A 12,811-nucleotide genomic window follows, 5' to 3' on the forward strand; every position below is an offset into this window, starting at 1 on the left:
TCCAACCATGATGATGAGTCTTGGATAACTCACCACAAAAAGCCATAAGTGACCCATATGCAATGCAATTGTTATTGAAAAAATATAAGTAGCATGGGGCAGGGGGGAATAGCTCAGTGATTTGAGCATTGGCCTCCTAAACCCAGAGTTGTGAGTTCACTCCTTGAGGGGGCCATTTAGGGATCTGGGGCAAAAATTTGTCTGGGGATTGGCCCTACTTTGAGCAAGGGGTTGGACTAGATGACCTCCTGAGATCCCTTTCAACCCTGATATTCTATGATTATGTAGGAGGATACTGACATATGCTTATGGCTTACCTCATAATGTGAAATTCTTTGTGACTCAAACTGCAGCACAGCCCCACACACTTTACAGAAGGTGTCTGTGAAAAGATCTTTCCTCATCGCCTCATCCAATATACCACCTAAAATCAAAGGTTAAAAAGAGGATCAGTCAGTAACCAGAACGAGAAAGATTTTCATTTCTTAGTTAAGATACATAAGAACAGCCATATTGGGTCAGACCAAAGGTCCATCCAGCCCAGTATCCTGTCTACCAACAGTGACCAATGCCAGGTGTCCCAGAGGGAGCGAACCTAACAAGTAATGATCAAGTAATCTCTCTCCTGCCATCCATCTCCACCCTCTGACAAACAGAGGCTAGGGACACCATTCCTTACTGATCCTGGCTAATAGCCATTAATGTACTTATCTAGTTCTCTTTTAAACTCTGTTATAGTCCTAGCCTTCACAACCTCCTCAGGCAAGGAGTTCCACAGGTTGACTGTGCGCTGCGTGAAGAACTTCCTTTTATTTGTTTTAAACCTGCTGCCCATTCATTTCGTTTGCTGGCCCCTAGTTCTTATATTATGGGAACAACACTTTCTCCACACCACTCATGATTTTATATACCTCTATCATATCCCTCCTTTGTCTCCTCTTTTCCAAGCTGAAAAATCCTAGCCTTTTTAATCCCTCCTCATATGGGACCCATTCCAAACCCCTAATCATTTTAGTTGCCCTTCTCTGAACGTTTTCTAATGACAGTATATCTTTTTTGAGATGAGAGAACCACACCTGTCTGCGGTATTCAAGATGTGGGCGTACCATGAATTTATATAAGGGCAATAAGATAAGACATATCAGGGGCTGTTGATGTTCACATATTTACATCCAATGCAAGATGATGAAACAAAGGTCCATTCACTGAACTATGATATATTAAAGCAAGAAATCACATAGAGCCTGGTTATGTTTTCAAAGGACTATTGCAAAGCTACCTAAACCATCTCACCCACAAAACTGCGGCTCTAGTGGACTTTCAAGGTATTAGTTATAGAAAACCAGAAGTGTGCCTGGACTTTATAAAAATAAAGAGACAGCAAAGATTCTGCCCTGAGGGCTTAGAGTCCAGTTCAGATGGATTGGAAACAGTCTGAAAGGAAAGGGATGGGAACAGGCCCTTAAATAGGACTGAAGTAGTACAAAGGTCCTTTGCTAGCCCTCTGCACAGGGATGAATTTCAGTGTGGGAAGGCTTGGCAAAAGAAGTGCATTTTGAAGGAGATTTGAAGGACGATGAGGAAGTGGCTAGACACATGAAAAGAGGAAAGCAGTGAGGCCTTGTCAAGAAAAGTTGCACTAGTTTACCTTAAATTGGTTTTTAAACTGATTTAGTTAAACTGGGGCAAACCCCTCTGTGAATACTTTTTTTCAGTTTACGAGTGGTTTGTTCTGGTTTAGTTTAACCCTCGTTGACTTGAGGTGGCCTACACTTGAAAGTAAATTTGGATCAGGTCTGGTGTGAATTTAAAGCACAGAAGCTGTTCCATGTGTGGACACTCTTCTTCCAGAGAATCTTATTCCCATTTAGCTTAATTCAAGGTTGACTGTCTTGAAATTCACACTTAATCCAAATTAATTTTCAAGTGTAGATAAATTCTTAAACTAAACCAAAAAAAGCTACTCTTAAAATGAAGTAAGAGTGTCCATACATAAGGGTGTGCATTGGTTTAAATAAATGGGCTCAAATTCACACCTCTGTTTAAACCCTTCTTGTGTCAACAAGCCCTTAAAGGGGAGCATGGAAGTGGATATAACAAGTGCAGTTAGGAGGGATGTTTGGGAAGAAGAGCGGAGGAAACACAACCAGGCACTGAATTGGCAGGGCCTTGAAGATCCCAGTGAAAAGACTGAAGCAAAGAACAAGAGCAAGTTTTAATGTCTCCATTAAGGGGTGCTCTCATAAAGGCAGTAGGTGGAAACAGCCCTTGGGGATTGGAGTCACCAGTGGAACTGCAGCTGCCATACAGCAACAGGAAAGGAACATCCGGGGGAGCATGAGAAAAGAATGTACCAGGTGTCTAGGAGCACAGGGGATGAAAAAGACCATGTGGGTAGCCAGATGGTCTGTATGACCACAAATGCTACGGGAGGTGTCAGGTCTATGAGATGCTCTCTGTTAGGTGGTGGTCCACACTATGAAAGTTTAAGATCCCCTGGCTATGAATGTTTTATTGCTCTGAATGATATTCCCTCTGCTAATGCTAGGGAGAACAGTCATCAGCTTATCTGTGCATACAAAATACCCCTGTTATAAAAGAGTGGTTTTAGACATATTCAAACACTTCACTTAATCAAGCATGCATTTAAGTACAAGCAGTACAACACAGGAATGAACTGACACAGCTGCAGTCATCTCCCTGAAAAGGGACACCAATTTGTGGCTCCTACAGAATAGAAGCCTGAAACATGGGACTATAAAACCACTTTGCATGTTGCTTTTATATCAGTTTAACAATCCAAAGAAAAGCTTCTACCACAAAGTCTTGACGCATTCGTACAAAGTGGGGATTTGCCGACGCACAAATCTTTATTATTGTATCTACGCACATGTACAGCCCTGACTTGCACACAACTACTGGTTGATCTGTAACTGCAATTCATGGGCAAGGACTTTGACATCCTTGGGTTGGGTTCCCAGAATGACTATGTGACAAATGCGGCTTTTCAGCAAGATGTCTAGCACCAGTCATTGGCTCAAAAATATTATTTCCAAATATAAACTTTATTTTCAAACACTTTTCATGAGTTACATTGGCCAGATGCTTAATTCTAATCATGTTTTTCATTTCTCTAGCACTATCCACTGTAAAACACTCGGAGATTCATGATGTATTTAGTCTCATCCCTGTCAAATGGAGAGAGTAAAATGACTTGCTCCAAGCCACACAAGAAGTCCAACTCAGAGCTGGGAAGAGAGCCAAGATTTCATGATTCTCAGCTCTGTGCTTTAATACAAGCCTACCTAAGTCTCTGAAAGTTACAAACTTTCAACAAAACTGGATCAGTTTGCCTAAAGGAAGGCCCCTTATCCTGCGTAATTAGCAAGAGCATTGAACAGTAAAGGGACGTCTACACTGGGGAAATATATATGGAGAACTCTTTTTTAAAAAACTGAATTGGAATGTAAGGGAATACACATGATAATATTTCCATGGGCAATGGCTGCCTTATTTGCCGTTGGAAAATGTTTGCAATATTTCTTGTTTTGAACAGGGAAACCTGGACAATCTTTCAAGACCCACTTAAGAACATTAATGGCAAATATGGTGTCATGACTGTAGATCCACGTTGCACAGATTTCTTAGCAGAGAAAAAAGGTATGCAAAAATGTGCTGTCAAATATTTCTATAGCACACCTATCCCGACATGGAGTGCGAAAGGAAAAGAAATGTTGTGTTAGCAGCAGGGAATATGGATTTGGTGGTTTCACAGAACAGAGGTGAAACAATTAACTGGATGCCATAAAGTTATGTTTTGCTATTGTACACCTACAAAAAGAAAATACTGATTTGAGATTTGGTTTTATAAGGAATAGCAGGTCTCCTAAGCTTCTAGTCCAACAAGAAGTACTATTAATATGCAGTCACTTCTTAAAGACATGTGTTTAGATTCTCAAGAGAGTGCAAGGGATTGGGACACAAATCTTCCACAAGTTTTAATAGAAAATTTAAATCCCCCGGGCTGCCTTGAAAATCTTAACCACAGTACTTGAACTGTGCATTGCCTGAACTGCACAGATGTTGGTTTACAGTGGGCATTTTTTATTTCTTGTCAATGCAATTTGAGGTGGGGTCTGTGTAAAAACAGAATTTTGTTATCATAGGTTCTCTTATTCTAGATTCTTCTATCATTTCAAAGCATACTGACTACATAAAAAAGTCTGACTCTATGTGCTATCATTAGAATAGTAAGAGCACCTAAAAAATACTGTAATCAAAGTTTTCAAAAATGAATGCTGAAGTTCCCACATCCAAGAATAAATGGCTTGTTTTTCTAAGAGAGCTGGGTGCTCAGCAGCTCCAATTGATTTCAGTGGGATAAAAAAGTCAAAATATAAATGTAGGACTTCTGCTTGATTTCTAAACTTCAATCCAGAGTTTATAAGCAATTCAGCTATCTTGTAAAAGTCTGAACGAGTACATCAGACTCAATATATCTCTTTGATTTTTATGGTAGTGCCTACGGTCATGGTATCTAAGTGCTGCACAAAATTAATGGACATTATTACATGACACTAAAATGGCTTCTCTCTCTCCATCCTTCTGGGAGCACAAGATGACAGGCACCCTTATCAAAGACTGGGGATCAGTAAGGTTTGATTTTTTTAATGTGCAAAAGACTGTCTCATAGTCATGTTTCAAGAAATTGGAGTTTGAACTATTGGTATTTTTCCATTTATAATTTCTATGGCTCTGCTTATTCCTAGATTGCGCTTTTCAGCTAAACACAGAAGTGTGTGATTTTTAAGCTTCTCAGTCCTAAAAATAGTCACATGGAAGCCCGGTTGGCACCTAAAATTTAGGTTGATCTAGCTACGTCATTCAAGGGTGTGAAAAATTCATCCCCTTGTGCAATGTAGTTAAGTCGGCCTAAGTCATGGTATAGACACAGTTAGGTTGACAGAAGAATTCTTCCATCAGCTTAGCTATCTTCTGTCACAAGGATGGATTATCTACATCGATGGAAAGACTATAGCTGTGCTGCTGTAGCGTAGACATAACCTAAGGGTCACCTGAGAAAAGTAACTGTGTATCAGGTACACTGTGTTCTTTCCTCTTCTAGTGCTGGCAAACAGCTAACACCTGCTGGCTGGCTACTCTCTGTGTCAACCAACTTTAACTTTACATTATAAGCACTCTGGGGAACAGCAGATGAACATTTCCCTCTGGTGATTGCCAAGAAGTGTTACACTATAAATGACATTCGTAAAACACATGTACTTTTTAAAAAAAAAAAAAATCAGAGAATGAATGGAGTGCTGCAAATCAAAGTCAGCACTGAGACAGGTCCCTTTGCAGTCCTTATCTCGCAGATAAGAACAACAAAAATTAAAGGTGGAAGAGGGCTATAAATCGATCTAGTTCATTTCCCTTTCAGAGCGGGTTGGGGGTCAATACAATTTGCTGATGCTTCTTGCTAGTCACCCTACCACTCAGCTGTATGCACACAAGCAATGATGTGCTATTACGTGTTGTTAATTTCACATTGCTATTAAAATGTTGCAAAGGGAAACTGACTAATCCTACTCAGTTTTATTTTGTTGCAGTGTCAAACTGAGTCAAACTTCCAAAAGGACACAGACTAGGCCTAGTCAGCTTCCCCTCTTCATTAAACTCAGATATTGTTTCAAGTTAAAAATAACTAGGACATAGGAATTGCCACACCAGATCAGACTACAGAGGGGTAGCTGTGTCAGTCTGTATCAGCAAAAACGAGGAGTCCTTGTGGCACCTTAGAGACTAACAAATGTATTTGGGCTTAAGCTTTCGTGGGCTAGAACCCACTTCATCAGATGCATGGAGTGGAAAATACAAGAGCAGGTATAAATACACGAAAAGATGAGAGTTGCCTTATCAAGAGTGAGGTCAGTCTAACGAGACAATTCAATTAACAGTAAAACTTGAATTAATTTGCAAACTAGACACCATCAAATTAGGCCTGAATAAAGACTGGGAGTGGTTGGATCATTACAAAACCTAAACCTAATTTCCTCCATACTAATTTTCCCCTACTGTTACTCACATCTTCTTGTCAACTGTTTGAAATGGGCCACTCTCATTACCACTACAAAAGTTATTCTTCTTCTCTTGGTATCCTACTGTTAATTAAATTTTCTCATTAGACTGACCTCACACTTGGTAGGACAACTCTCATTTTTTCATGTATTTATACCTGCTCCTGTATTTTCCACTCCATGCATCTGATGAAGTGAGTTCTAGCTCACGAAAGCTTACGCCCAAATAAATTTGTTAGTCTCTAAGGTACCACAAGGACTCCTTGTTCTTTTTGCAGATCAGATGAGTGGTCCATCTATTCTGGTGTCCTGTCTCTCACAGTGGCCAAAACCAGATATTTCACAGGAAGGTGCTGGAAACATTGTAATGGCCAATAATAAAATAACCTGCAATAGAAGATTTTTTTCTAGCTGTCAGTCACGTGTTTATCCCTGAAGCCTGAAGGTTTGCATGTTTCTGGACAAAAAACCCCCATAAGCCAATGAAGATTAAGAAGCTTTCTCTATGGGTAGGTTATACCACAACTGCTCATTGCAGTTTCTTGCATCTTCCTCTAATGTAGCTAGTACAGGGCATTGTCAGAAATAAATATTGGATTAGAGAAACCACTGGTCTAATCTGGCATTGTAATTCCTATGTTTTCTCTTAGAACATTTCTAATCCTTTTCTGAATCCTGCTATGCTCTTGTCCTCAATGATATCTTGTGGTAATGACTTCTTCAGGTTAACTGTGGCTTGCATTAAAAAAAGAAAAAAAACTTACCAGTTTTAAATGTTGCCTTTCATTTTCAGTGAGTGTCCCCCTGTTCTTGTATTATGCAAAAGAATAAATAGTAGGACGTGATACACCCAGAAGATACCATTTTTTATTTTCTATACCTCTATCATGTTACATCTTAGATCCCTCCTTTCTTAGTAGTTCCTATCTTTCCAATCTCTCCTTAAAAGTTTCCATACTTTTGATCAATTTTGTCTTTTCTCTCCAGACATCTCCTCCCTCTTCTATTTTAGCTCTATCTTTTCTCTAATAGGGTAAGCAGAATCCAGGTGAGAATACATTAATATAGTGGCATAATGTTCTCTGTATTATTTTCTATTCTGTTATTTGCACATCTTAACATTTGTAGTATTGCCAACCCCAAGTGTCCAAAAAAAAGAGTTGAGCTTAAATAATAAAAATATGAGACTGATGTAAGTATCATGAGATTTTAAACAAATAATAAATTCAGGATTTTTGGGTTTTTGAGTCTTTAGGGTTCATATTCTTCACACCATGATGGCTAGAAACTTTTTTTTTTTCAAATGGAAGTTGAGATTTTCAACTAATAAAATGACAAGGAGGCAAGACTTTTGGAGAGACACTTAGTATCATGAGTCTTCTGATACAATCATAAGAACTGGCAACATCCGTTTACTCTTTACGTTTTTGACTGCTGCTGCACAGTGAGCAGAGATTTATATTGAGTTGCCCACAATGACAAATAGTTCTTGTTTTTGACTAGTCATAGCTAATTTAGAACAGGTAGTGCAAATGATTCTTTCCCATGCACGTGACTTTCCATTTGTCATATTCCCACGATCAGCATTTTGCATTCTGTTACAAGAAACTGAGTAGCATTAGTCATCATCCCCCTGCAAACTTCTGATATATGACACATGGCAAAAAGTCAGGAATTTAAAAACAAAACAAGAGGAAAGGGGGATATATAGCATGCAAAGTTGCAAGTAATTGTAGTGGGATTTTTAAAAATATTATCTATATGGTAAATCTAGGTGAGCAGGTTTTCAAACTAGCCTGGCAAACTGTCATGCTAATTTTGCTAGATAGCTGAACAGTCTGATTGTTTTGTAGAATTAGGCCAATGATTTTTTTTAACCTAGTTGGCTAAAGATTGGCCCCTAAATAAGCTTTGTCTAGAGAGAAAAGGTTAAGTCTAGGTCCGACTTAGCAGCTATGAGCTTGCTAAGCCTGACAAACTCAGCTGCCTCTCCCCTCCCCCCATACCCACTGTAATTGCACAGTGACACTTTTAGCTTAGTAACCTGACCTGCTGAAATTGAGCCAAAGGCATTAACATGCATCTATATTAGGAAATGAGTTAGCTAAGCCCAACATAACCATACCCACTTTTCCTAAACCAGACAAGGCCTTAAGCAGCCTGATTTTCAAAGGTACTGAGCATCTGCAGCTCCTACTGAAGTCAGAGCTGTAGATGCTGAGCATGTCTGAAAAAAATTGAGCCATTTCCTGGTGCTGAACTTTAGGAACCTAAATCTGAAAGTTTTGGCTTTAAGCATATGAAATATATTTTATCTTTGTGTCAACACAGATTTTTAATCAAAATATTTGCCCAGTAGTATGCTCCCACTATCCAATGTGTAACATGATCACGCAATAAAAACATGCAGACCAAAATTCAGGAGTGGAAGCAGCTCCACTGAAATCTAATCCAGCCAGTACATCATTAAGGCTCTTCAGGGTGGCCTATGCAATCTTAGTTCAGTTCTTATTGGGCAAGTGTGCACATCACAAAACCAGTGCATTGTCATTCCTTTTGGCATTCCCAGCAGAAATGGCCAGAACTGAATGCGCTGGAGAATGAATTTACCATCATCTCCTTATAGCAATCTCTCAAGAATGCTACTGACGAGAACCATGCCTTGCCACTGCCTATACTGAACCTCTTCTGTGGAGAGTACACAGAGGGCTTCTGTCTCCAAGACAGCACCTTTTATGACAACTAAATACACTTTAAAAAACACTTTGCATCAGACAGCACCATTAAGGAGAAACATTACAGAGATACTGAATTCAAAGCGGCAGCCCTGCATGATTGCCATTTTAAACTCAATATTTTGTCCATGACCACAAAAACTTTGTGAAGCATTCCAGGGCATGGGCTCAAATCGCTCTGAACTAACATTGTCATTGAAAGACAATTCTCCCTCACAAAACAGACAAATGATTGTTCCCCACAAAGCGATTGGTCCTCATTTATTGGACATTTATATTGATAATGAGAACATCCAAACTTACATTAGATAGGATGAAAACAACGGGTTGGAGGGATATAAACCTTCCTGCTTTTGGGCAAAAGTCAATCAGTAGCTGCCTGGGGTTATAAAGAAACTTCCCCTCTGGATAGGTAATTCCATAATGGTCCAATATAAAGTTTCTTACACATTCCTCTGAAGCACTCGCCATTGTTAGAAGCAGGACACTGAGCTAGCCAGACAGTTGGCCTGATCTGGCATGGCACTTCCTATCTGCTCTGTTACTGACTTGTTATGTGACCTTGGATAGGTCATTTAAGTTTCTGTCTCTGTTTCACCATCTGTAAAATGGAGATTGTAATGTTTACTCACCTATCCCTCAAACAGGGTCCGTGAGACTCAGCATTTTGTAAAGTCTACTGAGATGCTCACAAAGAAAGTGCTATAGAAGTGGAAAATATTAATGAACAGCAATATTGGGAGTAAGAGAGTGGGGAGCAAAGTAAAGAAGGGTAAGTTTGTTCCAATCATCATCTTCCTATCCCAGGGTGATATCCTGACCCTGTTGAAATCAATGGGAATTTTGCCACTGATTTCAATGGGGCTGGAATTTCACTCCATGTGTTTATATATGATATTTAATGAGGAGATTTGGAGATTGTCACGGTCATTACCCAATGTATCCTCAATATCCATGGGAAATACAGAGCATTGATTTTGTTCTGATCTTAGTGATATTCTAAGGAGGAGACAAAGCAATAATTCTTGCCTGTGACTTTAGGGCTTACTATATTTGGCCACTACAGAACTCAGCCTATCTCCAATAATGCCCCTTCACAAATGAATCAGAAGTATATCTGCATAACTTCACTGTAACTCCCGAATAGGTAGCTGAACAATCATCTTCTGACACTGCAGTTACAGCTGGTAAGATCAGTTACCATTGCCACTAGAAGTCACAGGATCTGGAGTGCCAAGTTAGAATGACCGTATTTAGGGACTTTAAAAAAAGATGTTTAGATGAGCCTCTTTGGCTAATGGCTGAGAAAAAGTTTTGACTGCATCAATGTATGTGTCCATATGAAGGCAGAATTAACAATCCAGTGTATGATTTGCAGTCCTAGTGACACCAATCAGGATTGCAGCCTCTTTGTGCAGGGTGCTGTACAAACATAAGAAACAGTCCTTTCTCCTGTTTAAAACACAATGCATGGGTGTACAACACAATGGAAGGGGTATGAGGAGAAAGGTGACAGTTACAGAACACAGGACTGCATAAGGTAACTGTAGGTCTACATTCCCACGGGCAGCGAGATTCAGAATCTGGGTCAACTGATTTGGCCTTGTGCTACACGGGTAAAAATAGCATTGTAGACATTTGGGCTTGCATTGGAGCCTAGGCTCTGAGACCCACCCACCTTGCTGTGTTTCAGAGCCCAGAACAGCAGCGGGAAGGAAGCTTTCCCTGCTCTTATCCATGCCATACCTCTTTGGTTGATATAGATGACTTCAATTGGGCAGTAATTACAGAATCCACCTGTTTTGCTGGAGGCGGTGACTGGTGGGAGAAATGAGGGAATAATTGAGAGTTTTGATTCTCTCGCTATATTCAAACAGATTTAGACAGACTGCTCAAACCTACCTAGTGACTGCTTTTGCATTAATCATAAGGAGATCTAAAGCATTAGATGGGTGCTTACTGGTATTGTTTTATATATCAAAATGAAAACAGCTGTGTCAAAACGACCTGCAATTCACACACAGGAAGAAAAAAAAATCCAAGTGTTAGTTCAATTATGTAAAGACTAATCGTGGATATTTGTGCATTTCAGAAGAACAGGTGAAACTAATCAAATGTTATAAATTCAAACCCCAAGTTCCCCAAATAAGTTATTACAGAGGGTTGGGGTCCGAAAGCAGAGAAAAGAGATGAATCTAGAGATGGAGTCAGAAGAGGCAGAAAGGTAAGAAAGCTGTTCCAGAGAGTGGAAAGAGGAGGGGAAAAGCACCCCCAAAAAACCAAAGAGTAAGGCAGTGAAGTCAAGCAATCCAGGACCACAGGATCAAGCCAGCTTGTTACAATTCACTATTACTGAAAGTCTGCTCTGTATTTCCCTGTTATTCTGGAAGAATTCACAGAACAGATACATTAATAAAGCCCTCTGCAAATGGGTCCAGCAGAGAAACAGAACCATAGGAGAATGGAAGGAACAGAACATCTGTCCTCCAACAGTGACCACTTGGCAATGGGCCCCAGAGAACGGGCTATCTGCACATTACTAAACTTCCTCCATAGTTTCCAGGTGCTACATGATATTAAAGCAACTAAAGTTACACTTATTACACTTAATATTTCTGTAATATTACTTATGCATATAATTAGTTGCTGTACTTGCCACAGTGATGGTGTGCAATTGCAAATGGGAGAAGGTGTGGTTTAGGTGACAGGGAACGAGAGAGTTAATGGTCTCAAGGCATATTAAGATGTGACTGTGCTCCACGCTATGAAAAAGTATGAGAACTCTTGAATGAGGACCATTTAATCACACTATCACACCCCATAATACATACTATCCTGAACCTCAGCACTACTTGATTGATCACTGCCTTCGGCATCATGCCCTGCATGCCATTTATGTACAACTATGTTCCTGAATACACACATTGCTGTGCTTCTAATGTAGATATAACTATAGCCACTGCCTATTTACCAGAAATATTTACTGCCCTTTTACATCCTGTTTATTGACGTTTACCAGGCATCCATGTGAATCAGGTCTCAAAATGATTTCTTTTCACCCAGGGTTCAGGTTATTGTATTTGGCCAAAACACCCACAGACAACGACAACACCTTTCCCTCTTATGCCCAGTTATGGGAAAAGACTTGCACCGATAGTGTAATAATGGCAGATATGGACATGTTAACGCTAATCACAAGGAAGGGCTCTTAAAGGCTGACATACAACAATCGTGCTGTGATGACTCCAGAGAAACACAGTGCTGCCATGGCTCAATTAATATATATTCCCAGGCTCAGAATTTTGGCATCTAAGTCAGTTATTTATTACTCTGAAAAATGCATCAATACATTAATAAGGAGAACCCATAGAAAGCACAGCAGGGTTTGGTCCAAAGGCAAAGTCTGCAGTGAAGTGAGTTTAACTGGACCTTATTTGGGCCAGCTGTAAAGTATGTTGCTTTGAAGCATATATTCTATGGTCAGTTTATATTTTGAAAACTTTTAAGCACTTGTTGAGAATGCTAACAAACAGTGCCTGTTACAATGTAAACTCCTGGTACTGAGACCAGAATAAATGTGGACCATAACTCATTTCACACAGACCTCTGAACAGTCCTCAACTGAAGAGATTTTTGTCCATTCTGACCGTGTTTTGAACTATGATCTGGAGGTGAAATGCTCCAGATCCCATCACCAATCACACCATCCAAATTACTACGACGACTACTAATTGTATTAATAATGGATTACTAAATGTTTATATAAACATCAGTATAAGGTAGTAGATAGTGTTTAAATATAAATTTTGGTGTGTTAATGCTGTTCTGTGCATTAGTGACAACAGGATAAAAGCAAGACATTTCACATCAGAGTGTGATGTACTATACGATATGCAATACCTATGCAAAAGAGGGCATAATAGGGTAAAGTAAACCAGAACTCAGTTGTATTTAAAAAGGAGAAACAATTGGCCTGTGGTTAAAGCACCGGACTTTCAT

At 39.6% G+C, this 12,811-nt stretch overlaps 1 protein-coding gene across 7 annotated transcripts in view; it reads right to left on the reverse strand.

The window, feature by feature from the left end:
• KRCC1 (lysine rich coiled-coil 1) overlaps positions 1 to 420 on the reverse strand; it is a 28,145-nt gene extending 27,725 nt beyond the window's left edge. For all 7 annotated transcript variants that reach the window (XR_012656003.1, XR_012656001.1, XR_012656002.1 and 4 more), the window contains exon 1: positions 318 to 420. Coding sequence is in view for 1 of the 7 variants with exons in the window: in XM_032776867.2 (XP_032632758.2) it covers positions 318 to 404 (87 nt within the window). In the remaining 6 variants the exon portion in view is untranslated. The remainder of the gene's footprint in view (positions 1 to 317) is intronic.
• Between the last annotated feature and the right edge of the window lie 12,391 nt (positions 421 to 12,811).

This window comes from Chelonoidis abingdonii, chromosome 5, assembly GCF_003597395.2.
Source record: "Chelonoidis abingdonii isolate Lonesome George chromosome 5, CheloAbing_2.0, whole genome shotgun sequence".
Classification (NCBI taxonomy): domain Eukaryota; kingdom Metazoa; phylum Chordata; order Testudines; family Testudinidae; genus Chelonoidis; species Chelonoidis abingdonii.